At 48.8% G+C, this 25,348-nt stretch overlaps 1 protein-coding gene across 2 annotated transcripts in view; it reads right to left on the bottom strand.

Annotated features, from left to right (window-relative positions):
- Trappc9 (trafficking protein particle complex subunit 9) overlaps positions 1–25,348 on the bottom strand; it is a 562,289-nt gene that overhangs the window by 367,096 nt on the left and 169,845 nt on the right. For both annotated transcript variants that reach the window (XM_045143193.1, XM_045143194.1), the window contains one exon: positions 11,631–11,783. In XM_045143193.1, the coding sequence (XP_044999128.1) occupies positions 11,631–11,783 (153 nt within the window). The remainder of the gene's footprint in view (positions 1–11,630; positions 11,784–25,348) is intronic.

Raw genomic sequence — 25,348 nt, 5'->3', positions numbered from 1 at the left:
CTCTCTCCAGTCAGCGGTCTCTGGGCCAAGAGCTGTGTGAGGTCCCGGGAGCCAGGGCGTGAACGGAGACAGTGCGGAGCAAGGACAGCAGCACTCGCAGGTGCTGGAGCGACGGGCACAAAGAGCACCTCGCCACCAGGGGCAGGGCCCGCCAGGGCGGGGGGAGCGGCAACCAGCGTTGGGCTCCACGGCTGATGCAGGTTCCCACAGGGAAATGACAAGGGACACTCGGTGGAGCTTCAGGGTGACTGCAGTAGGGCACAGAAGAGGACTGCAGGCAAGAGGGAGGGAGATGGGGAGATCGGATCGCACAGGGCCTTGTTCCTGAGGGAGAGCTGAGCTGTGACAGGAGATATTAGCGAAGGTAAAGCGAGTGACAGGAAGAAGAGTTACGAGGGTCCTGGAAGGGTGCAAATCAAAGATGCTTGACACGCAGACCAGGCTACGGGGGAGAGGGGTGGGGGGCTCTGAAGAGAAAAGGCAGACACAAGGATGGAGATGCAAACGTGCCAGATGGAGAGGAGAGGAGAAAGGATCACGGAGCGGTCATCTACCGACAAAGGGACCTGAGGAGGACAGCACAGGGATGAGACCTAGGCGCACACTTATCCACAGCTGAGTTATGTGTTGAACAGTGGGAAGCTGTGTGACAACAGCCATTCACTGCAGTCACGAGATGCTATGAATGCAATGCCCTTTGAAAGACAACAGTAGACACTTGCAGGTGTGTCCAACCCACAGGCCCAAGACAGCTCTACTTCCAGTGTGGTCCTCAGAAGCCAAAGGGTCGTAGAATCCTGAAGCATAAAGCTTCCCATTCCCCTTCCTCTTTCCTCCCACCTAGGCTGGGAACAAGCATGGGATCACGGCTCCACTGGAGACTAGCTTTCCACCTGCCCAGGAACTGTGACAAACATGCTGGTCACTGTACCCCACAGAGACACGCCAGAACATTGTTTGTTCCCTAAGGTGAGGGGACAGTAAGACAAACACCCCCAGGGTACAGGGTCCAAGCAGTGCGTGGAGAGGCCTCGGGTGATGTTCACCTTCATGGCACCCAGCTTCTTGTCATGTAGGACAAAGTGTTTAGCAAGCTGCTGTCCACAGTCGACTCTGGTCTGTGAGACGTCGGGAACACTCCTTCCCATACTGAATTCTAATGCTGGTCTAACAGACACTGTCAGCAAGGAAAGCTGACATTTCCCTTATAAAACCAAGAGCCAAAAAGTACCAAGAAAAGGAAAATCAATAAAATTAGAAAATTAAGAAGTAAGAGAAAAGCAGGAAGGCTTCCACTTCACTACCAGACACAGCAAACCCTGAGGGCCATTCACAACCAAGCCATCAATCCCAACAAAATCAGAACAGTGATGCATCAGTCCCGCCTCCTGGAAAAACTTGTCCTTCAGAAAGCTTGCTCTTCGAGGTCAGGCTCCCTTGAAAACTGTCACACACACAAGTCACGTTCCAATCTAGTGGAGGAGAAAGTCTGCTAGGTAAAGCTATCACGACCAAGATATGTCCAACTGGTCTTTTAAAACAAACAAACAAAAAAGGTAGCCCTTTCATTCCTGTCTTTTGTCAGGTGTGTGTGTGTGTCTACACATGTGTGTGCACACATATAAAATAGACATGTTAGATTACCATTCTAAGGAGGCAGTGCTATGGTGCTTAGTGCATTCACAATGCTGGCCAGCCACTGCCACTGTCCATCTCTAGAACACCATCGTTTCTCCCCCTTACAATTCAGTTGTTGAAGAAATCGGTTCACTCGACAACAGGGTTTCCAGGAGTCTGGACCCTGCATCCCTTTGTGTGGTTTCACAGCACATGTGGCTCAGGTAGGAGTCAGAGCTACAGCACACACCAGCCTCAGGTGTGACCAGGGACAGCGCTGACTCACAGACGTGGCTATCTCTTGTTTGGCCATGTGGGGGATCAGTGCCTCCACCGTCCTCTACTAGGGACTACATGTTTGTCAGGCACAGGCAGGGCCCAGGTTAAAGCAGGCCTAAGCTATCAGACATGGCTAGGGCCCCCAGGCTATGGCAAGGTCTCAGCAGCCTGAACCCCGGACAAATCTCAGGTCCTGGGACTAGAAGGAAGGCTCCTCCCCGCATTCTTGGGGATTGTAGTAAGTGTGGACCCCCCCCACCCCCAGAAAAAATCTCAGGCCCGAGACCAGCAGGAAGTAAGGCCACTCCCTCCCCAGCCCCCTCCCCCAGCCTGGGGCACCTGGACATCCTGACAAGACTTAGGCTTGCTCATAGCCCTGTGACCCTTGGCCAGTTGCCTAGGAAACTCCTTATATGGTATCAGCCAGCAGCCTTCACACAGCCCACGCCCCGCGACCCATACCCTATACCTCTTCCCGCCACAACATAGATCTCCTGACTCTCTCCCTGCATGCTGGAATAAAAGTCCCTCTATGCCAACTAGGCATCGGCAAGCAACCTTTGAACCCACCAATCCCCTTAGGACCCTCTTTTCGCTCTCTCTCTCAACTGTTTATAAAAACTCAGTCCCCTAACAAGCTGTTCTCTGAAGCTGTCTCCAAAGTGTTTCTTCCTGTCACACTCATGTCCACTCAAGACCCTGCTCCACAGTTGCCTGGGTGCCTCTGGGGAGCCAATGCGCAATGGCCCCCTGAGGAACCAGGGACCCATACACCTTGACCTTCTACTTCAATCATCCCACTTCCTACCATCAGCTGGTGTCTGTTAGAAGAAACCCACCTCACCAGCTTTAGAACGCCCAGTAGAACTCAAAATAAATACTAACTATCACTTTCAAACTACCATGTCAGTTTCCGATTATTTTCCCAAGGTGTCTTTAGTAGCATTAGGAAGCCGTGCACTGAATGGTTATTAGCATCATGGACTGTGGTGCAGGGCAGCCTCTTCAGCACAGCTCCTGATGTCACATGTCCTCCTTGACGGCTCCTTTGCTGTGGGATTCCAGACATCCCAAGGTCCTCTTGCTGCTCACTTCCTACTGCAGACCTAGAGTTGACCACTTCTCTGAAAAGCATTGGTTTCCCAAAGTGGAAAGAGTACCCAACACCATGCTGCAGGCAGGAACAAAGTTGCTGGGCTGGTCAAGTTTTGGGCTCAAGCCACACATGAGGCTGATCAGAGATAGATGACTAAGAGACTAGCTGATTTTTTAAATACTTGCTATTTTGTTTATTTTTATTTATTTATTTATTTGAGAGCGATAGACACAGAAAGAAAGAGGCAGATAGAGAAAGAATGGGCACACAGGGCCTCCAGCCACTGCAAAAGAACTCCAGATGCATGTGCCCCTTTGTGCATCTGGCTATAGTAGGTCTTGGCAAATTGAGCTTTGAACCGGGGTACTTAGGCTTCACAGGCAAGCACTTAACCAGTAAGCCATCTCTCCAGCCCCAGACTGACTGATTTTTAAGTAGCCCAGAATTTCTTTTTTTTTTTTAATTTTTTTGAAAGTTTTCATATATATCCATAATATATTTTCAGCATAAGGTCTTTATTACTTTCTTTTGCCCCTCTGCCCCATTCCCTTTTTACTGAATGCCTCCTTTCCATCTGGTCCCTCTTCGATCTTGATGTCTTTGTTTTTCCTCCCCCCATCATCCATGATGACTACCTGTTGATGGGCCCACTAATATGTAAGTCTTGTGCAGTTAATGACAGCAGCTATGAGGTCCCCAGTGCAAGCGCCATGTGATGTCAAGAAGACAACGTTCCAAAGCGCTCCTCCCAGACTTTGGTTCTTATTGCCCCATCTTCTTCAATATTCCCTGAGCCTAGGAGGATGAGATGGAGATGTTTCATTCAGTGCTGCACACTAGCCCAGGATTTCTTAGTGAGACATTTTTTTTTAATTAATTTATTTATTTATTTATTTGAGAGAGACAGACACACAGAGAGAAAGACAGAGAGAGGGAGAGAGAGAGAATGGGCGCGCCAGGGCTTCCAGCCTCTGCAAACGAACTCCAGACACGTGCGCCCCCTTGTGCATCTGGCTAACGTGGGACCTGGGGAACCGAGCCTCGAACCGGGGTCCTTAGGCTTCACAGGCAAGCGCTTAACCGCTAAGCCATCTCTCCAGCCCTCTTAATGAGACTTTTAATTCAAACTCTAGAGTAAGAGACTTGCACCTGACCTTGTGTCAGTTACCCATCTTCTGAATGAGAATCGTCCATCAAGAACAGATCCCATCAAGAGGATTAAATTACCAAAAAGTAATCATTTACTTCATTCCACATTAATCCACCCTTTCAGAATATCAATACCAACACTATCACTACCAGGATAACCAGTGACATCAGCTTAAAACTATTTTACATACACCCTGCCCTATTTCCTGCCTTTTAAATCAGTCTGGTGCCTGCATGCTGTAAGCAGATCCCATGACATACAGCAGGTGTCTCTTGCTGACGCTCCCTAGGTCACAGGGAGGCCTATGTGTGTGCTGCTCCCTACATCCTCAGGACACTGTTCTAGCTGCTCGGACCAACCTTCCCTAGTGGAATCTTCGAGAAGGAAGCGTCACAACATAACCTTGGCACTCTGCCATGTTGACAACAATGCATCAGAACCTTAGTTCTGAGGGTTCAGACAGCTGGGCCTGAAAGCCTCAGGCTTACATTTTCATTGCATAAGCATCTACAACATTCTGCTTTATTAAATCTTCAATATACCATCACTGTCAAAGAGTCCAGCCAATGATAATCTGATTTCCTTTATTTCATAAATCACTTGCCATTTGGGTCTGAAAGACCAAAATTTGTTTTATTTTGTTTTGTTCCCCAAGTCCGATAATTTTATTAGTGTGTCTTAGTCTTTCTGGGTCAGTGTTCTCAGGTACACAGTGTGTTGTTCAACAAATCATTTGAGAGATTTTGTTTTTCCAAGAACTTTTCTTCAATTCCAGTTGGTAACAGGCTGTGAATCCTTTCTTTGGTGTCTCAGAGAGGTTGATCTGTGTGGATGGAAACATGTATGATACATGCATACATATGTAAGTTCTTTTCTGCCTTTTCTTCTAAACATATCACTAAGCTATCATTTCTCCCCCTTCATCCTTTTCTGGCTATCTTCTAGTGCACCTCTCCATCCTTTGACATACATGTCACGTGTGCCCCACCAGAGACCAGCTCCTCTGCATCGTTTGACGTCCATGTCATGTGTACCCCACCAGAGAACAGCACCTCTGCGCCCTTTGAAGTACATGTCACGTGTACCCCACCAGAGACAAGCACCTCTGTGTCCTATGACGTCTATGTCACATGTACTCCACCAGAGACCAGCACCTGTTTCCTTTGACGTCCATGTTATGTATACCCCACCAGGGACCAGCATGTCTACGTCCTTTGACATACATGTCTTGTGTACCCCACCAGAGACCAGCACCTCTGCTTCCTTTGACGTACATGTTTCGTGTACCCCACCAGAGACCAGCACCTCTGCTTCCTTTGATGTACATGTTTCCTGTACCCCACCAGAGACCAGCACCTCTGCGTCCTTTGACGTCTATGTCACATGTACCCCACCAGAGACCAGCACCTCTGCTTCCTTTGACGTACATGTCTTGCGTACCCCATCCAGAGACCAGCACCTCTGCGTCCTTTGACGTCTATGTCACATGTACCCCACCACAGACCAGCACCTCTGCTTCCTTTGACACATACATGTCACGTGTACCCCACCAGAGACCAGCACCTCTGCATCCTTTGACATACATGTCACGTGTACCCCTCCAGAGACCAGGACCTCTGCTTCCTTTGACATACATGTCTTGCGTACCCTACCAGAGACCAGCACCTCCGCTTCCTTTGATGTACATGTTTCGTGTACCCCACCAGAGACCTGCACCTCTGCTTCCTTTGACACATACATGTCACGTGTACCCCACCAGAGACCAGCACCTCTGTGTCCTTTGACATACATGTCTTGCATACCCCACCAGAGAACAGCACCTCTGCTTCCTTTGACATACATGTTCCGTGTACCCCACCAGAGACCAGCACTTCTGCTTCCTTTGATGTACGTGTTTCGTGTACCCCACCAGAGACCAGCACCTCTGCTTCCTTTGACGTACATGTTTCGTGTACCCCACCAGAGATCAGCACCTCTGCTTCCTTTGACACATACATGTCACGTGTACCCCACCAGAGACCAGCACCTCTGCGTCCTTTGACATACATGTCACGTGTACCCCACAGAGACCAGCACCTCTGCTTCCTTTGATGTACATGTCTTGCATACCCCACCAGAGACCAGCATCTCTGCTTCCTTTGACGTACATGTTTCGTGTACCCCACCAGAGATCAGCACCTCTGCTTCCTTTGACACGTCCGTGTCACATGTACCCCACCAGAGACCAGCACCTCTGCGTCATTTGGCATACATGTCACGTGTACCCCACAGAGACCAGCACCTCTGCTTCCTTTGACGTACATGTCTTGCGTACCCCAACAGAGACCAGCACCTCTGCTTCCTTTGACGTACATGTTTCTTATACCCCACCAGAGACCAACACCTCTGCTTCCTTTGATGTGCATGTCTTGCGTACCCCACCAGAGACCAGCACCTCTGCGTCCTTTGACACGTACATGTCATGTGTACCCCACCAGAGACCAGCACCTCTGATCCTTTGACGTACATGTCACATGTACCCCACCAGAGAACAGCACCTCTGATCCTTTGACGTACATGTCATGTGTACCCCACCAGAGACACAGGAGGGGGAAAGTTTCTTGAATTTTGAATTCTTTCTTGAGCTCTCTCCATCTCAGTGTTGAGATTTCTCACTTAGATTTGCATTCTTTAATAACCAAATAATCTCTTGATATCTTTCAGGAGACTCTCAAGAACTTTATAAATTTCTACCAGCTCTGTGCACATCCCCCAGCATGCTTCAGGATATGTTGGTGGGTTCTCTCTGTTTCCATTCTAACATTACATAGGACTTGCCCGTGATCCTTTCAAAAACCCTTGGCAGAGGCGACTCCTCACTGCTCTGACTTCCATCTGTGCTCCTGGGTTGTGCTCCAGTAACAAGAGCTCCTGCTCTACACACTGAGGGCCATGGTCCCAGATCTGCCTTCTCATTCTGGGGTACTTAGCTACCTAGGTTGATTCCTACAGCTTCTCCTCAATATAGGCTTTGCTCTAGAAGAATTCTGCACTCAGCAAAGATCCCTACACCCATCTCCACTACAGCTCCTGGTGTGGTTACTGCTCTGTCCAGTGAGTAGTCCTTGGCTGCATAAGGATTCCTGGGTCTGATAGAGTTAACTGCTAGCTTCCTGTTTCCTCTTGGGTGATAATGGGGCCAGGCAACTGATTACATTTTGGTGTCCATGTTAATATACTGGAGGTTGATATATCTGCATATGTTGCCCAAGGATATTTGATTTTCCCATATGAATTGTTCAGGATCTTTTACTAGGTAATTTAAAGATACCTAAAACCTAAGACAATTTATCACCATCTTCCAAGATTTCTAATCGTAAACATATTCATAATGTTAAACATAAAGAAATCAAAACTTTTAGAGTATTTTAAGTAATATAGGAAAAGGATAGACTATTTTCTAGGTGAAAGGCTAACTTCTCTTACCCTACAGGATGACAAATGATGTCCAGAAATCTGAAGACTTGGGAAATTATTTGCTTTCTGAGAACCCACTTAAAAATGAAATAAGGACTGGAAAGATGGCTTAGCCACTAAGGCACTTGATAAAAAGCCTAAGGACCCAGGTTCAGTTCCCCAGTACTCATGTAAGCCAGATGCACAAGGTGGAACATGTGTCTGGAGTTCATTTGCAGTGGCTAAAGGCCCTGGCATGCCCACATTCATACTCATTCTCCACACACCCCCTCCCTTCTATCTCCTTCCCTCTGTCAAATAAATTAATTAACTAAATATTTCTATAAAATACAAAAATACAATAGATCAAAGCAGTACTCTATAAAGACAACTTTTCCTCCTTGTCAATTTTGAAAAATATCAAACCTACAAGAAAGCTACCAGATTAGAAATGAAGAGCCACAAACCCTGCATCTAAGGCTACAAATCTTTAATCTGACACATCTGCTTTACTCCAGCCTACATTCATAGTCCCACCATCCCTTCTCCATGAACCCCATTAGTAAAGTGCAGGCACCATGCTCCTCACCCTGGAGTATGGCTGAATGCATTTCCTAAGAAGAGAGCAGCCTGCTATAATTTCTATTCTATTACTACTCTCACTGTATCTGCCATTGATACACTAACTTTATCTAACAAATGGCACACAAAGATAGATCCTGCTACAATTCTTCTTTTTATTAGATATGGACATATTTAGTATGTAAACAACACATGTTGGTACCATCCTTTCCCTTCCCCCTGCCTCTTTTCTGAAGAGGCCTTCCTCATTACAGATACAGGTCAACCCCATAGGGATTGTGGGGCATGCATTATGGGGTCAGCAGTCAGTTATGAGGGAGAGGCAATGTATCTGTGCAAAATGTCCCAACTTGTGGCTCTAACAATCTTCCCAACCCCTCTTCCGCAAAATTCCCTGAGCCATCATTTTAAGTCAACTTCAGTGATGGGCACTCAAGAGCCTCTGAAACTCTGGTTTAGCAGGTGTTCAGTGTCCTCAGTGTCCATCTCCATCACCCTTGTCATCCTGCTACAATTTCTATCAAATTATCACTCTCACTGTATCTTTCATTGATACAGTAACATGATCCAATATGTGACACACAAAGAAAGCATGCTGATACAATTTCTATTCTATTATCTCTCTGTGTGTATCTGTCAGTGGTACACTAACATTATCTAATGCGTGGCACACAAAGAAAGCACCCTGCTACAATTTCTATTCTATTTTCTCTCTGTGTGTATCTGTCAGTGGTACACTAACATTATCTAATGTGTGGCACACAAAGAAAGCACCCTGCTACAATTTCTATTCTATTATCTCTCTCACTGTATCTGTCAATGGTACACTAACACTAATGCATGGAACACAAAGAAAGCATCCTGCTACAATTTCTATTCTATTTTCACTCTCACTAACATTATCTAATACACGGTACATGTTCAGCTTCCCCAAGCACCTGATGTCTTCTGCTTCCTGCTCTGGAATATGACCAAGGATCTTTCAAAGCACTTGACTATCACATTTCCTCAATCTCCTTTTAAGTAGAATCATTTCCCCATTGCCTTTGCAGAACTTATAGACTGTAGTAACACCTACTTGATAGAACTGCTGGGATAGTTAAATAGAAATAATGCAAATAAGCCAGCTATGGTGACTCAAGTTTGTGGTCCCAGTTACTAAGGAGGCTAAGAAGAAAAGTTCACAAATTCAAGGCTAGCCTGGATGATTTATTTTAATTTATAAGGCTAGGGATATAGCTAAATAATTCAGAACTTCCCTAGTAGACACAAGACCCTAGGTTCAATACCCAGTACCACAAATAAAGGAAAGAAAGAAATGGGGGGGATGATACACATAAACTGAGAACCTCAGTCTTTATACATAAGATCTGACAATGGTCAAAAACTATCTTCCATCTATCTGTAGCCCACGCTAAAACCAGGATTCTAATTTATGTGACAGCTATATTTATTGTTGTAAATTTATGAAATAGCATCTGATACCAGTAACCATGGTTAATGTGAGCTCTTGCTTGCAAAACAATTAGAGTCCAGTACAACGTTTCTGTAAGTGTCAGAGAGGGAGTCACAGGGTTCCTCTCTCAGCTACAAGGGGCAACACATGTGCACACAGCTTTCTCCAAATAAGGGTCTCAAATGGCTGGTGGACCCCCAGACTGAACTGCTTGTAAGATCATGGGGCAAAGTTTTCTGTGCCCAGCCCGCCTGGTAACAGCCTCTCCTTACCCTAGGGCCAGTTGTGGCAGCTCCCCAGTATCGGTAACATTAAAGGCATGTAGCTTCACTAATGTGCTATAGCTAATGACCAGAAATCATGCCATCCCTGAATCTGCAAGCTGCTAGAAAGCCATTACTCTAGTTATGATTTGTTCCATTCTAATAGACAGAAAATGGCTTTTTCCAATAGCAAATCCCAAACTGTAATTCTGCTCTCAGTTTAGAAGAGTGGAGAGAATTCTGCTTTCCCACCAGAGAAAGACAGAGACACAGTCAGTCTCCTGAACATGGGAACCCAACAGCCAGCAAAACACAAAGGCTGGGGTTTCCAGTGGAAGCCTCTCGACCCTTCTGAAAGAACCACCTGACTCCAGTGTTCAGGGCAGAAGACCCAGCCTCCACCTCAAAGTCTCATATCAAAGCTCAGCTAGAAGTCATCTGCCAAGATAGGCTCGAGGGTGACAGCCAAGCAAGAATTCCAGGCACAGGTGTCTGGACAGGTTCCTAGGACTGGGTACCTTTCTCAGCCAAAACCCCTTCTTGGGAAAAAGAAGTCAGAACATGCCAGGCATGGTGGTGCATGCCTTTAATCCCAGCACTCAGGAAGCAGAGGTGTAGGAGGACTGCCGTGAGTTCAAGGACACCCTGAGACCACATAGTGAATTCCAGGTCAGCCTAAGCTAGAGTGAGACACTACCTCAGCAAACAAGCAAACAGACAAACGAAGGAAGTCAGAACGTATATGCCCCTCTGCCTACTGACAGAAGAAAGGCACTGGGCAGGACAAGGTAGCTTACAAAGAGAAGGGACAAAAGCACCCTCAGGGTAATGGGTACTCTGCCACTTAAAAATCATGAAGGCACACAGCAGCTCAGTCAGGCACCAAAGTGACGTGACTACAAGTCCTGAAAAGAGAACCTGTGTCTCCAACAAGAGCCCTGTTGCAGACTGAACACCTGTGCCTGCCCCTGGAATTCACATGTTGAAGCCCTGTCATCCAATATGACAGGGCTGGCAAGCAGGTAGCAGTGGTAAACAAAGTCACAATGCCAGGGCCCTAATGCATAGAGCCCTTGTACGAAGGGGAAGGAGCTCCAAGAGACGGCCTCGCTTTGCCTTGGGAGCTCACAGCCAGATGGCCACCTGCAAGCCAGGAAGGGGAATCTCACCAGAAACCCACAAGCTGGACCCCAACCTCAGACCTTTGGTGCCCAGGACCGCAGGAAATGAAAACATCAGCCATCCACTTCTGACACTTTGTTACAGCAGCCTGAGCTGACTCCTACACCCCTAGCGGGCCTCCGGATGAATGCACAGCCCATGTTCATAACCTGTCAGCTCCCACCGGGAATCAGCCAGTTCTCCTCTTGCAACCCGAGCTCCCATGGCCCCAGACTCTCTCTGAGGGAGTGTTTCACCACCGCAGCTAATTAGATGTCTGCGGAGACCACAGCAGTGACACTTGAAAGAAAGTGGCAACTTCTACATGGCCCTCATTTAGGACGACCTCCTGGCAAGTGAGTGCAAGAGTGAAGAAGAGCAGGAATTAAGAAATCATTTAGCTGAAATGCGCTTTTACGGCTTCCAGGCACACACAGTAACTCACTGTTAGCTAAGTGCCCAGGGAAGTCCCAGACAGCTCCAGCTAACAACAGACAAGGAAGTAGCAAAGCACACAGCAGTCTCCGAGCAGGAGGCTGAGGCACCAGGCAGGATGGGAGGAGCAGCCGGGACTGGGGAGGGTTCACTCACCATCACTGAGATCCTGGAGGAGGTTCTCCTGGCAGGAGAAGTCCAGCTTCGCCTTGACGCTGACGGTGAGAGTGGCCACCTTCCCAGGCTGCAGGGGCAACTGGGCCAGTGTTTCATCCAGCTTCCAGCTCAAGAAGTCGCCATTCAGCTTTTCTGCAACAACAATGACAGTCATGAGGAAGACGGCCCTCATGAGGCTCACCAGCCCCCCAAGGAAATGCTGGCATGTTCTCAAAGCAAAGGCTAATTTACAGTGCGGCAGATGAAGAGGCCAAGAAAAATCCAGAATCACCGAGGTGTTATAAGGCAATCTTCCCTGGGCAGAGATGAGGCACAGAGTGGGAGAATGGGCCAACACTGGAGGCTCCATGCTTGAGGCCCAGTCAGCCTCCATCCTAGGGAGTGGTTCCTTGTCATCCATAATAGGCCACATGCTTAGTTCCTACAAGCCCATCAGCATTAAGCTGGATTCCTGTTCCCACAAGGGTCTTCACCATTCCCACTACAGAGAAGCAGTTGCATGTGTACTCGGAGATGGTGCCTCCGAGGACCCAGCCCACGGTCAGAACCAGAGGGTTAGGCAAGCACAGCATCTGTGGGGCCGTACCGAGGATGGGCTCACCCTGGCTTGACCACCAACCCACCGTCTAACTATGCCATGATGTGAAGGCAAGCAGCCTTGGGTTTGGCACCTTCTTGATGCTGACTAACTCAAGTGGCATAGAGACTAATGGGACCCTCAAGTCAAAGTGTATGGATGGGAAGACGCCTACGGTTCCACAGGGTGTTTTACAGATCAAACACAGTACTCTCCATGATGCAGAGACCATGGCGGGAATGCTAGAGAAAGGGGGCAGTGGGAGGGGAAAGCAGGGCCAAGCAGAGATGAAGCCAGGCACCCTCTGGGACCAGGAAGTGGCCTTCTCCCCTGAGGTGGCTCCCCTAGCCAGCAGGCCCCGTAAGCTCTGGCACCAAGTGTCCAGCTTCCAAACTCAGCCAACGTCACTGTCTGTGCACAGACTCTGACCAGCTGAAGGTTCTCAGCACTGGAGGCCTGTCCTCCAAAACACAAGGTCCTGTCCCCTCTGCCAGGCAGGGCCACGGTGCCAGCTCCGCCCCTTCCTCACCCAGCCCTTCACTTTCAGCGGTCTTAGCTTCTTTCTCTCAAGCTATAAACAGGTGAGAAGGTTCAACTTTGCCTTTGCTTTCCAATCAGTACATCAGCTCAGTAAGAAAAGGGATAAGAGCTACCAACCACATAAACTAAGGCAAAAAATCCAAGGGGTTCTATGTGCTGGGGACCTGAAGTCTCCGAGAACACAAGAAGTGCCCACTGACTTTGTCACGCAGCCCATACATCTGCTAAGGCAGCACTGGCTACCCTTCCAATGAAGTGCCAGCACCAACTATGCCACAGGAGCCTGCAAAGCCTCCATTCCAAAGACCTCCTCAGGTCCTCTCTGAAACCAGCAGAATGCCAGCCCTGCCCCTTGGCCACATCCCTCCTGAAGCAAGCTAAGGCTCCTGGGCATGGCACAAGTTCTCTGGCCCTTGATCTCACTAGCTCCCCACCCATGCAATTGCTGGTACCCTCACATACCCCGCCTCCTCTGCTTTCCCACCCATGCTATGGCAGCACCCTCCACGCGCCCTGGCCCCTCTGCTACCTCAATCTGGGAACTCTGCTCCGTTTGTGCCGTCTAGCCCGAGGCCCCTTTCTGGTAGCGGCACTTCCTCCATGGCTCCTCTGAGCTTGCCCACGTACAACGGGAGCACCACTGTCTTTGATTGATGCCCTCTGCACCAGGTAGTCACGGAACGGGAGGCAGGACCAGGCCTTGCCACTGGCATCTGCCACGCAGAGAGGAGGCATGGTGCTGTCGAGGGATGCCAGCTGGGACAGAATGCCTACGTTCATCCCCCAGCTCTGCTGGCTGCCCTCAGGCAAGTCGCCAAACATCCATGTGCCTCCGTTTACTCATCTGTAACTGTCACGCAAGGTCAACATGTTAATACAAGTCAAGTGTTTAGACAGAGCCTGGCTGATGGTAAGTACTCAACCAGCATTAGTTACTCCCCCCACCCACCGAGCGCCAATCACCTTTTCCTGACGGTGCAGTTCTTGTCCCTGTGCCAGAGCTACGTAAGGATGAAGGACTACCTGCACCTAACACTGCGCTTGGCCCTCGGCAAGTGCACAGGAGTATTAGCTGCCACCAGTGTCCCTCCCCATTCAGTGACTAACAGGGCCTGGCACTGGGTAGGCACTAGGCAGGGTACAATGCAGAACGTATACCCGCATGCCAAGACATCATTTCAGATTTATAATTAGAACAGATGGAGAGAAGCTATGCAGGAAAAGCAGAACCAAGTGGAATGCACAATGTAACCTCCGCTGCATATAAATAGCACACAGAAGAAAGAAAACACAGTCCTATCTTGCTAATATTAGTTGTCTCTAACCCATGGGCCCCTGGGTAACGTCAAATTGTTTTGTATTTTTCTAAATTTCCTAAAATGAGCGTGTGTTACAGTTTTTACAAACAAAACCATGGTAGCGGGCCGGTCTGGGGTCTAAGAACCTTCCTCTCCCCAGCCTTGCTCTTCAATGTACCGGACGGTAGAGCCCCCCAGACCTGGCCTCAAAATCCTCCCTCACAGCTGACCACACTGAGGACTATGTACAGAGAGCAAGTTGGTGCTGAGGCCCTGAGGGCACCCTGTAACCTAACCAGGCAGTGATGAGGGCTGAGGCCCAGGAGAGTCTACCAGGCTGCAGCCACCATCAGAATCCCCAGGCTTGACTCTGCCAGCTGAATGGTACATCTCTCCTGTGGCAGCCAAGCCAATGCCAAGTGGTCAAATGCCTGAAAAGCATTTTACTGGACTAAGGAAAAGCTAGTCTAAAATAATCAGATAAGCTCTGGCGCTCTTCTTATGACCCATGCAAATGTGGTGCGTGCAGAAGGGCCACCCTCGGGGAAGGGGAGAAGGAATGGAGCCCTCAACATGACCCCTAGTGGAGTACCACTCTCTACGTACACGTAAGAGCAGCCCAACCCCTTGACATTACCGATGACATAGGACCATCCTCCACACACCACACTGCCCCAACCCGTGACATCACCACTTCCGCAATCCTGTCCCCGAGTACCCACAAGAGCTCACCACCCCTGTGGTGTAAAAGATACAAGTACAGCTCGGACCACTGATGGTATCAAGAGGCAGGCTTAAAGACCATGTCCTTTCACTACACCACGTGCGCTCTACTTAAGTCTAACTAGCATTACAACTAGAATGCTGAGAAGTTCCAAAGAAAGCCTCATGAAGCTGGCATATAGTGCCTTACAATGCAGCGCCTTAACAGGAGAAAGTGGAGACGAGATGGAATACTGAAGTATGTGAGCGCTACGTTCACAGGCTTGAACTTGACCCCCCACCCACCCACACACATAGCCACTCACAGTTCTTTGGATAGTTGTAGTCACATGTCCTAAGTCACCCAGGAAACAGTAAGTGGATCTGGTACTGCACTTTGTGAAGGAAAAGTCCCAGTACAACAAGCTGGGCCCGGAGAGTGCCGGGGTGCACGGCGCAGGCGCCCTGGAGAAGCTGTGCTGTCTCTGGCAAGCACCGCCTGACTGCTGCCTCCTCTCCTTCGGTCAGTGGGCTTCCCACACACAGCCACCAATATGCTCAGGCCAGGCACTGAGCTGAAATCGAGGTACAGAGAAATAAAGATGTGGTCCTGCCCTCAGGAGGACAAGGATCCACGTGGGAGTCTGTGGCTGCAGGAAGAACCTGAGAAGCAGATGAGTTCCCACATAGACCAGCCGAGAGCAGAGGTTCCCACCAACCTCAAACTTTCTTAAGAATTATGTCACCTTGCACAGGGAACAGGTTCAATGACTGTTGAGTTAATTAAGTGCCAACAACTAAAATAAGACTCACTGTCCAGACCCACAGGAAGGAACGAACTGCCTCAGCCATCCGTTTAGCCATCACGAATGGTAACTAGAGGGCTGGAGGCTAAATTCAAAGATTTCTGCTTGTTTGGATATCTTTTCATTTCTTAAAGGGTTTCTTCTTATAGCACAAATGGAGAAAATGAACTCTGAAAGTCCCACCCGTACCCCAAGCTCCCATGCTGGCTGTGTAATGCCCAAGGACGCAGGGCTTAGGATGCAGTAGTCAATGACAGGGGAGACAAGCCCTCCGATATGACTTCAGTTGGGCTGTGGGTGCCTGCCAAGTCAGTCCGAGAGGAAGAGGAGGGAGAAGCTGACACTGAGAGTCGTGCTGCAGGCAGCTCAGCCCTTCAGGCTCATCTGTGAACAGGGACCATTTGTGCTCATGGCTGTGCATGGACTGTGTCACTGAAGCCAAGTGGTTCTTTCTACATAGATCCTACTATCTGTTCTTCCCACGAGAAAGTTGCTCAAGTCTGAACAGAAATGAAGAGTCAGGCTCCAACATCTGTTGTGCAACTGCCCCTTCACATGTTTTCCTGCTAAACCCTCACACTGGGGAATGGCACTGTGTTTCCATGTGAAGCATGTGCTTTCATCCTCATCTCATTTTTTTAAAGATTTATTCTTTAATTATCTATTTGTTTGAGACACAGAAAAGGAGAACCATGCTAGGGCCTCCAGCCACTGCAAATGAACTCCAGATGCATGCGCCACTGTGTACAACAGGCTTATGTGGGACCTAGAGAATCAAACCTGGGTCCTTAGGCTTCATAGGCAAGCACCCTAACCACTAGGCAATCTCTCCAGCCCCTCATCTCAATTTGTTGTCAGAGGAGAGACACAGCAAGGACCCCAAGCAACCAGTTAGGGATGTAACATGCAAAAGCTCTCCAATGGCAGGCCCACATACCCTAACTTCTTCCACCCTCCCTGACTTGCTCATTTCCTTCCCACCCACAGTCCCAATGAACTAAGCACACCAATTCATGCTACACTGGTTAAAAGGCATGCCCTCTTGCCTTGAAATCAACTTATATTGCAGGGTTCTCCATCACAACCCCAGAACTCACTATATAACACCAAGCTATTTTTTAAAAAGGAACCAGCCATCCTGCCCATGTGCCAGTAAGCATCAGGCACAGTGAGTGGCTTTCAGACAGTCATTCAGGAGTCTCGACATCTTCCACGAAGGCACGCCTGCAAGCCCATTCTCTGTGGCCAGTCACACGCAGCAGAAATAACACAGGGCGTGCAGCCAGAGCTCCGCGCCATTCGGTGAGCACGTCTGATTCCCACACTGAACTGCAAGCTCCCAAGAGCAACACTCATGTATTATGCAAGTGTCGGCCCAGCAGCTGCCTGTAAGCATCACATAAGCGTCTGACTGCTAAAGAAGAGGAAGCTGAGCAAGGTGAGCGCTGCTAAACAGTGCAACCCGCCACATGCGGCAAGGGCGGCATGCCTGGTCCTGCCGGGATGCAATCTGCCACGTGCAAGCAAGGGTGGCGTGCCTGGTCCTGCTGGGATGGCCAAAAAAGCCTTCAGAGGTAGCATGTGGCCTGCACTATAGATTAGGGACAGAGCTGGAGACCACAGGAAGCTTCAGGGGTCAATAAGGTTCTAGGCACAGAGAAGTGTACTCCCAGCTGTAGAGGACTGATTCCTGCTCACTTGGGGAGGCCCAGTGCCCAGTGCTCAGTACCGGCCTGCTGATAAGCAAGGGAGGGAGGCAGGGGAAAAGTGGCTGATGGGGCTGGAGAGATGGCTTAGTGGTTAAGTGCTCGCCTATAAAGCCTAAGGACCCCGGTTTGAGGCTTGATTCCCCAGGACCCACGTTAACCAGATGCACAAGGGGCGCACGCATCTGGAGTTTGCTTGCAGTGGCTGAAAGCCCTGGTGCACCCATTCTCTCTGTCTCTCTCTCTCTCTCTCTCTCTCTCTCACTCTTTCTCTCTCTGTCACTCTCAAATAAATAAAAATGAACAAATAAAAATCAAAACACCTGAAATTTTCTATTAAAAAAAGAAAAGTGGCTGATGGCCAGAGGACAGACGGACAGGTGCCCAACAGAGGAGCCAGGAGTAGCTATCTTCTATGGGCCATGGCCCATCCTCTGCTCCTGGGGGACACTGCCCTCTACTGACCATAGTTAGAGGCCCCCAAAGACCCCAATCACTGCTGTCCTGCTCCCCAAAGCCCAGATCTGAAAGACCATGGGTCCCAGATGAGGCTAGTACAAGTGAGTAAGGAAAGAAGACAGGAGGATAGCAAGCCACAGAATGGATATTGGGCTAAAAAATAAAACAGGGCTGGAGAGGTGGCTTAGCAGTTAAGGCGTTTGCCTGTGAAGCCCAAGGACCCAGGTTCTACTCCCCAGGACTGACATAAGCCAGATGCACATGGTGGCACATGTGTCTGGAGTTCATTTTCAGTGGCTGAAGGTCTTGGTGTTCCCATTTTCTCCTTCTGTCTCTCTTCTCTCTCTGTTTGCAAATAAACAAAATATTTTAAAAACAAAAATAAATAAAACAGAGAGTAAGTCAAAAGTGTTGGTTCATGCCTATAATTCTAGCACTTGGGAGGCAGAGGCAGATGGATTGCCATCATTCGATGTCAGTCTATGTTACGAGTTACAGAGTGAAACCCCGTGTGGTGATTTGAATCAGATGTCCCCATAAACTTGTGTCTTCTGAATTTTTGGTCCCCAAAATTCAAATTATGTGAGGTGGAGCCTTGCTGCAGGAGATGTGTTGCTGGGGATGGGCTTAGGAATGTTTGAGCCCGCTTGCCTTGGCCAGCGTGCCCTCCTGCTAAGGTGAAGGCATGGAGGTAATGTCCAGCGTCTGCCCATGCCATGCTTTCCCATGCCAGCATGAAGCTTCCCTTTGAGGCTGTAAGCCAAAATAAATCCTTTTCCTCCCCTCAGCTGGTTTTGTTCAGGTATTCTATGCCAACAGCACAAAGGTAACTACAATACCGTGTCTCACAATAACACTAAAAACTGTAAATAATAGTGTAAATAAAAAAATTTCAGGATGGGGTTGGGGATGTAGCTCAGGGTTCAACCCCCCAGCACCACCAAAAGAAAAATAAAACCATAATAAATAGGTACAAGATTGAGACAGAAAGTGGACAGGGCTGGAGGGACAGGGCAGGGGTAGAGTGCATTCTTGGCATATTTAAGGCTTTGGGTATAATCCTCAGTGAGAGAGAGAGGGAAAGAGAATGAATGTATGGTAACTGTGCTCCAGGAAACTGAGGGGCTGAGAAAAATTCAAATGTTCCAGAAAATGGTAAGTAAGGAAACAAGACAACAGTGACAGAGGCAACACCAGAACCAGCATCCCGCAGAGGGCTCCTGTTTCCGGAACCCGCGCTGATGCAGGGCTGGGCGAGTGTCTGCGTGCATCTCACGAGCAGAAGAGAGGTGCAGAGCCATTTCCACCATGCAAACAGCCATCGAAGCAAAGAACTTGGCCCAAGGCATCCGGCCCCGATGGCAAGCCCAAGCTGATTGCACTCTAACTGGTTGGTAATGTTCTCTGCGATTGTTTAGGTTAGAGCTGAACTGGCCTGACCCTGGGGGTCCTCATGTTAGTCCATGTCCCTCCCCACAGTAATCCCCAGCCTGCCACAGCAGCTGCTCTCCACCATGTTTCTACCTCCTTTCACACCCAAACACCAAACAAGTGGGACTTCTATGAAAACTACAGGAAGTCCTTTTTCTCACTCCCCATGACATTCCACTCTTTGACGACACTAAGAAGAAATGATTTTTCTGCAAGATTGGTTTTTAAAAATTTGCCCTGTGGGGCCATGATGTTAAAAACAATAATTATATAAAAATAGCATAACAACTCAGAAACAGGTGCAAAAGACAGGAACTCAGCAGAGCAGGTGACGTCAGTATGGCAGTGCCGTCAGCTCATTACTGGGACTCAGTCCCCATGGGCCCCTGATTGCCTGTGGACAGGAGCAGTGTGATCACCAGGACATAGCTCATGGCCTCTCCAGGTGCCCCCCACTCTTGTGCCCTTGGCTGATGGGCAGTGCTGGGCTGGGCCTACTGTGTGGTCTCTAGTTCTAACCTGCTATAGTTCCAAGGCAGTGTGCTTATCTGGAGAAAAGTTAAACTTCTATTCCAAGAAAGGTCTGAGACAAGGAGACAGGGCTGAGATCCCTTCCTAAACATCTTAAGAGGAGAACAGTGATCAACCCAGGAAATGTACGTGAAGATAGTGGTCTTTGTCAAGCAGGGGAGGGGATCTGGCTTATTTGAAGTCAGCCTTATCAGTGGATAGTAGGACCTATTTACAAAGACCATTTAGATTCAGTGACATGGTCCTTTCACCAGCAGCACAGCCCCTGCTCATGGATGAGCCCACAGGGCTGGGCTGCCTGCTACAGCACCTCTGGGTGGCAGGCCCAGAAGACCTGTCAGGCAAACCATCAGCTGGCTTTTACACACACTGAGATAGCAAGCGGTCACTGCTTGCCAGCCTGCCAAGTACTAGGTGAGGTGCCAGCTAGCCCTGCACTGGAAACACTGGCCAGAAGAGTGGTCCCTGATGAGCACCCAGAGGACAGTACTCAGCTGGCCGCCACCAGAGACCTTGCGCAACCCCATCACATGGCCATTAAGGAGCAGGTATTCTGCACTGAGGATGGTACATTAGTTACCTTCTCATTGCTGGGACAAAACACTTGACAAAAATCAGTTTAAGGGAAGAAAGTTTTACTTCAGCGTACAGTTCCAGGTTACAGACTGACCACCATGGCAGGGAAGGCGAGGTGGCAGGAGTGTGAGGCAGCTGGTCACATGCAGTCCACAGCAAGGAAGCAGAGTGACCATCGCTGCTGCTCAGTCACTCTCACCTTTACACAGTCCTGCACCTCAGCCCACAGTTAAGATAGGTCTTCCCACCTCAATTAACCTAATCGAGATAATCCCTCACAGGTCACGCTAGATCCTGTCAAGCTGGCAATCAATATAAACCATCATAAGCATCAACTGAGGAGGGGGCATGGGCAAAAACACAGAGGGTGAACCATCACCCACAGGGTCTGCCCACGGGGCATGGGAGAGAAAGAAACACTGCCACGGATCCATGCCACCCCTCCAATCACAGAAGGCAGCAACCGTGATGCATACAAAACCTCATGTGCAGACCTGCCTGTCCTGAGCATATGGCTTACTTCGAAAGATGTCTGGATGCACGGCTTATTTCTGTATTAAGTTCTGAGGCTTAGGAGTGACACATTCAAATAACAGGCAAATCCGCTCACAGGGAACAGCTTATTCCCCTCTGATGCCAAATAACTAAAGTATTTATATCTAAGGCAGGGCAAGGAGGAAATTCAAAATGCAGACTTCTACAGCTCAGCAGCAAGGAAGCTGAATAGCTTAGGCATCAGATCTAATACCATTTTCACACCTAAAAGTGGGTCTTTCTGTTTCTATTTCTCCCCTTCATGACTGTGCAGCAGAATGGAACATCTAAAGGGGTTGTTCAAAACCCCACGTGGCAACCTGCATTCAGAAACAACACAGCAAACATAAACCAACAGCAAGGCATGTGCCCTTGGAGCTCCCCGCAGGAGCTGAACTAAGAGCCACCACCTTAACACAGGGTCTGGTTGGTGCCATGAAGGAAGCTGGTTACTTCACATTGAGAACAGTACGGACACTGTTACTGCTATAGACCTGCACCCTGTAAGGGGCCATTCATTCGCGCACGTGTCTCACAGCAGAAGTTCCAGACCCCATGAATGAGAAGAGCAAGCAGGACAGAGTACCTCACTCTAACCAAAACACCCGAGGTTTTCATCATAACAACAAGGACACATCCCATTCTGTTAAAAAATTAAACTGGACAAACTACCCCTCACACTTCAGCCAAGCCACAGCTGAAACCATGGAGGGATTGGTGAGGCGAGCAAGAGTGCCGCTTCCGTGGAAAAACTGACCATCAGCGCCACGGTGAAGGAGACAGATACTGAGGGCACTCAACGCTTACCAAAGCAGAGATCCAGAGGCTCCTAAGAGCCCAGCATGGAAGCAGACTTAAAACTCACCCACCACGGCTCAGGGAACTCTGCAGAGGAGGGGGCAGAAAGAGTTAAGAGCCACAGAGGCATTGCCTCCCCACAAAACTGGCTCCTGCACCCACAAGGCAAAACTCACAATCCCATGGGGAATACCAGCAACCCCACTGAGGAAGGCTCCCAGAAAAATAGGGACAGAGAGGAGAGAAAGAGGGTAGCAACACATGATGTGTCCATGCTAAGTATGCTCTTAACAATAAAAACGAAAAGAATGAATAAATTAAGGGCATACGTGTGCATGTATGTACGACCAAGTGTTTGTATTTGTTTTCTTATTTACATTTTGTGCTTACCGGGCTGAGAATCAAACCCAAGGCCTCATGCATGTGGGCAAGTGCTCTCTCACCGAGCCAACAGCCCGTCTTCTGTTTATGATGTGTGCATAGATTCTCGTAAGGAGCTGACACGTCTGTGTCGTGTGCATCTACTCTCACACAGGCCTCAGCATATCTGTAAAGAGCTAACACATTTTTCCTAATTTGGGCTCTATTGCCAAGAAATCTGTGATCATTTATGCAAAGGTAGTCATTTATTCCTTCTATAAACCACAAAGACTCCAGGACAAGGGGTCACAATTGGAACCTGTGGCTAAGTAAGTCTTGTCTTCAAATGCAGGGAAGGCACATACTTCCACAAGGGAACCTTTGGCCCATAAAAGCCCAAATGACAGTCTAGGCCCCTGAGAGACCCACCGTGGTCTCCTGGCTCCTATATCACTGATCTTCACCATGCACTTGAGATGCAAAAGGGTTTCATAAGGATTTACAAAGCAACAAGTTACAGATCAAGAGAGCCCAGAAGATGGGTTGTAAATCAAAGCAAGAAATTGTTCTTGGCCGGGGACACACGTCTTTAATCCCAGCACTTGAGAGGCAGAGGTAGAGGATCACTGTGAGTTCAAGGCCATCAAGAAACTACATAGTGAATTCCAGGTCAGCCTGAGCTACAGTGAGACCCCAGCTTAAAAACAAAAATTTAAAAAAAAAAAAAAAGAAATTGTTCTTTATTTGAAGGTCAGCATCTGAAGAAAAAGGGCAATTCTGAGGGTAGTGTGGATGTGTGCAGAGGATGTGGGTCTGGCTGAAGTCTTACGACAGGGACCAGGGAAAGTCCAGGCAGGACAAGGGGCTGCACACCCAGAGCCCAGCACATAGGTGCAGTTCATGGAGATGAGAGGTGTGCCAAAGGCATGCAATCAGCACAGTCCAGGAACTTCTGGAGCCCTGCCCAGATGCCCAGCCCTCAGCAAAGCCTGTGTGCTCTCCTTACGGGCACTGCACCCCAACTCTCTGACACTGAGGCCGCAGCAGTGATGTGCCAAGTGCCACCCTGAGTCTATGGCCTTTTTGTGACTCTACACATTTCGTGAGGAAAATCGAAGGGAAATGCTGCACACTCAGCCCAGGGGAAGAGGGGAACAGGGACAGAGAACCTACTACTACTGTGCTACTGTGAGACAAGGCAGCCCGCACAGAACTCAAAGGATGGACATTAAAGACACCTTGAAAGAAGCTCAAGGCAGGGGGCGTCTTTACCGTCACTGTTCTTGTTGCTGTGGCGAATACCCAGCAGCAGAGACTTAAAGAAGGGGCTCACAGTTCAGAGCTAGTCCAGCATGGTGGCAGGAGCTTGTCAGGAGCTTCCAGCTGGGAAGGCTGGTGCTCGGCTCTCCTGTTCCTTTGTCTTCAGTCAGGGACCTGACTGCCCACCTAATCTAGAAACTCGCTTATAGACATGCCCAAGACCAACCATCATGACTTCCAATAGAGAACATAAAGATGGGTGCAGATGCTGCTAACATTCCCAGCTGGATCTTGCTCCCCATTCTCCGCGACACACTGACTCTTACTCCGTGCCCAGCTAGAGCCATATTCTCCTCTCCTCACTCCAGTCAGCTCAGCCGCTTGTGCCAACAGCTTTCAGGACTGCAGAACACAGGGCCCAGGAATTGTTCCCTCAGGTTATTTTGAAGGCAGATGGTTTGTTTTCATTAATTTAATCCCACATGTAGATGTGCTACAGCTTGGGACAATTGTTTTTTAAAAAGAACGATAGCTTTCATCTTTCACTTTGTAACGGAGTTGTTTTTGAATGGCTACATTGTAGTGGACATTACAGGTCTGTGTTTCTTCCTTCCTTTATGAGTGAGGCCACCAGAGCTGACAATTAGGACCTTGAAAAGTATGACATAGAGGTGTGAGAATGCCATAATGAAACCCATTAGACTTTATACTAACTGAAAAATAAATTAAAAGAAAATGACCGTGATTCTCACCCTGATTCTCATGAATGCTCATGTGACCTGACACAGGTGACCATCTTCTGCTGCTCCTGATGGCCCTGGCTCTGGCTTAAAGTACAGAAAGAAAGGCTTCTACCCCAGGACTGAGGAGAGCCAACCTCAGGACAACACAGCCAAGGAAAGAGCAGGTGTGCACGAGGCACGATGGGAAGCCCACTATGAGGCTGGGAGGAAGGCGGCCATACAGACAGTATCATGCACCAGTGCTTCTCCTTTAGGGTGCCGTCCAGTTGCCTGCACCATTCTCTGCTTTCTGCATCATTATCTAATAACTTTTTACTTTACTTATTTTTATTTATTTATTTGCAAGCACAGAGAGAAGAGAGAAACGGAGAGAAGCCAGGGCCTCCAGCCACTGCAGACAAACTCCAGATGCATGCACCACTTTGTACATCTGCCTTCACATGGCTACTGAGGAACCCAACCTGGGTCACTAGGCTTGCAAGCAAGTGAATTGACCACTGAGCCACCTCTCCAGCCAAACCAGGAAAATGAAAAAGAGTGTTTGCCCATGGGCTGGGGCAAGGAGTGGCTGAGAAGGAACATGAGAGAACTTTATCAGGTAATAGAAAGGCTTTATACTATGTGTTAATACCTGGCATAACTCATGAAATGAAGTATGGTGACGTGTGTATTTCACTGCACATACAACTTAACGAAAAGAAAGTGAACTGAATTAACGCGACACATGCTGAAGCATTTCAAGGTGAAGTGTACTGATGCTTGCAACGACAAGTAGTATGAAGAGGAGATGGATTAATGGACGGGTGGGAGGTTTGAATAGTAGAAGATGGAGCAAACGCACAAAACGCTAATTGTAGAGCCTCGATGAGAGGGACGCAAAACCTACTGTGAAATCTCTTCAGCTCCTCCATACAACTGAAGACTTTCCTACTCATGAGAGGGAAAGGCAGATGGCTGACAGGAACAAGAACTCCCAGTGGACTTCAGAGGCATTAGGAGTGCCGAAGGCTAGGGTGGCCCAGAAGGGAGGACAGAAGCCAGGTCCAAGCACAGACACAGCTTGGAGGACTCAAAGGCGCTGAGGACTTACAGGAAGGAAGTGGGGCCTGAAAGAGCGCAGAGGCTGAGGTCGGCGCAAACACTGGCCGAGAGCAGCAGAACCCAGGGCCCAAAGGGAGCACTGAGATTTCCAAGTGTCTGCCACACTGACTGACCGCAACCCCTCACAGCAAGCGTGAAACTATCAGTGACTTCATTCTCCAAGGCTGAACCTGGCTTTCCAGCAGCATAAACACCCCAGCCCTGCCTATGAGATGGAGCACTAGGGAGAGAAGTGGATAACAAGTTAGGGTCTCCCACACAAGGGCCCCCATGAC

The sequence above is a fragment of the Jaculus jaculus genome, chromosome 2 (genome assembly GCF_020740685.1).
Source record: "Jaculus jaculus isolate mJacJac1 chromosome 2, mJacJac1.mat.Y.cur, whole genome shotgun sequence".
In the NCBI taxonomy this organism is placed as follows: Eukaryota; Metazoa; Chordata; class Mammalia; order Rodentia; family Dipodidae; genus Jaculus; species Jaculus jaculus.
The sequence above is the reverse complement of the archived record's forward strand: the minus strand, read 5'-3'. Positions and strand labels throughout refer to the sequence as shown.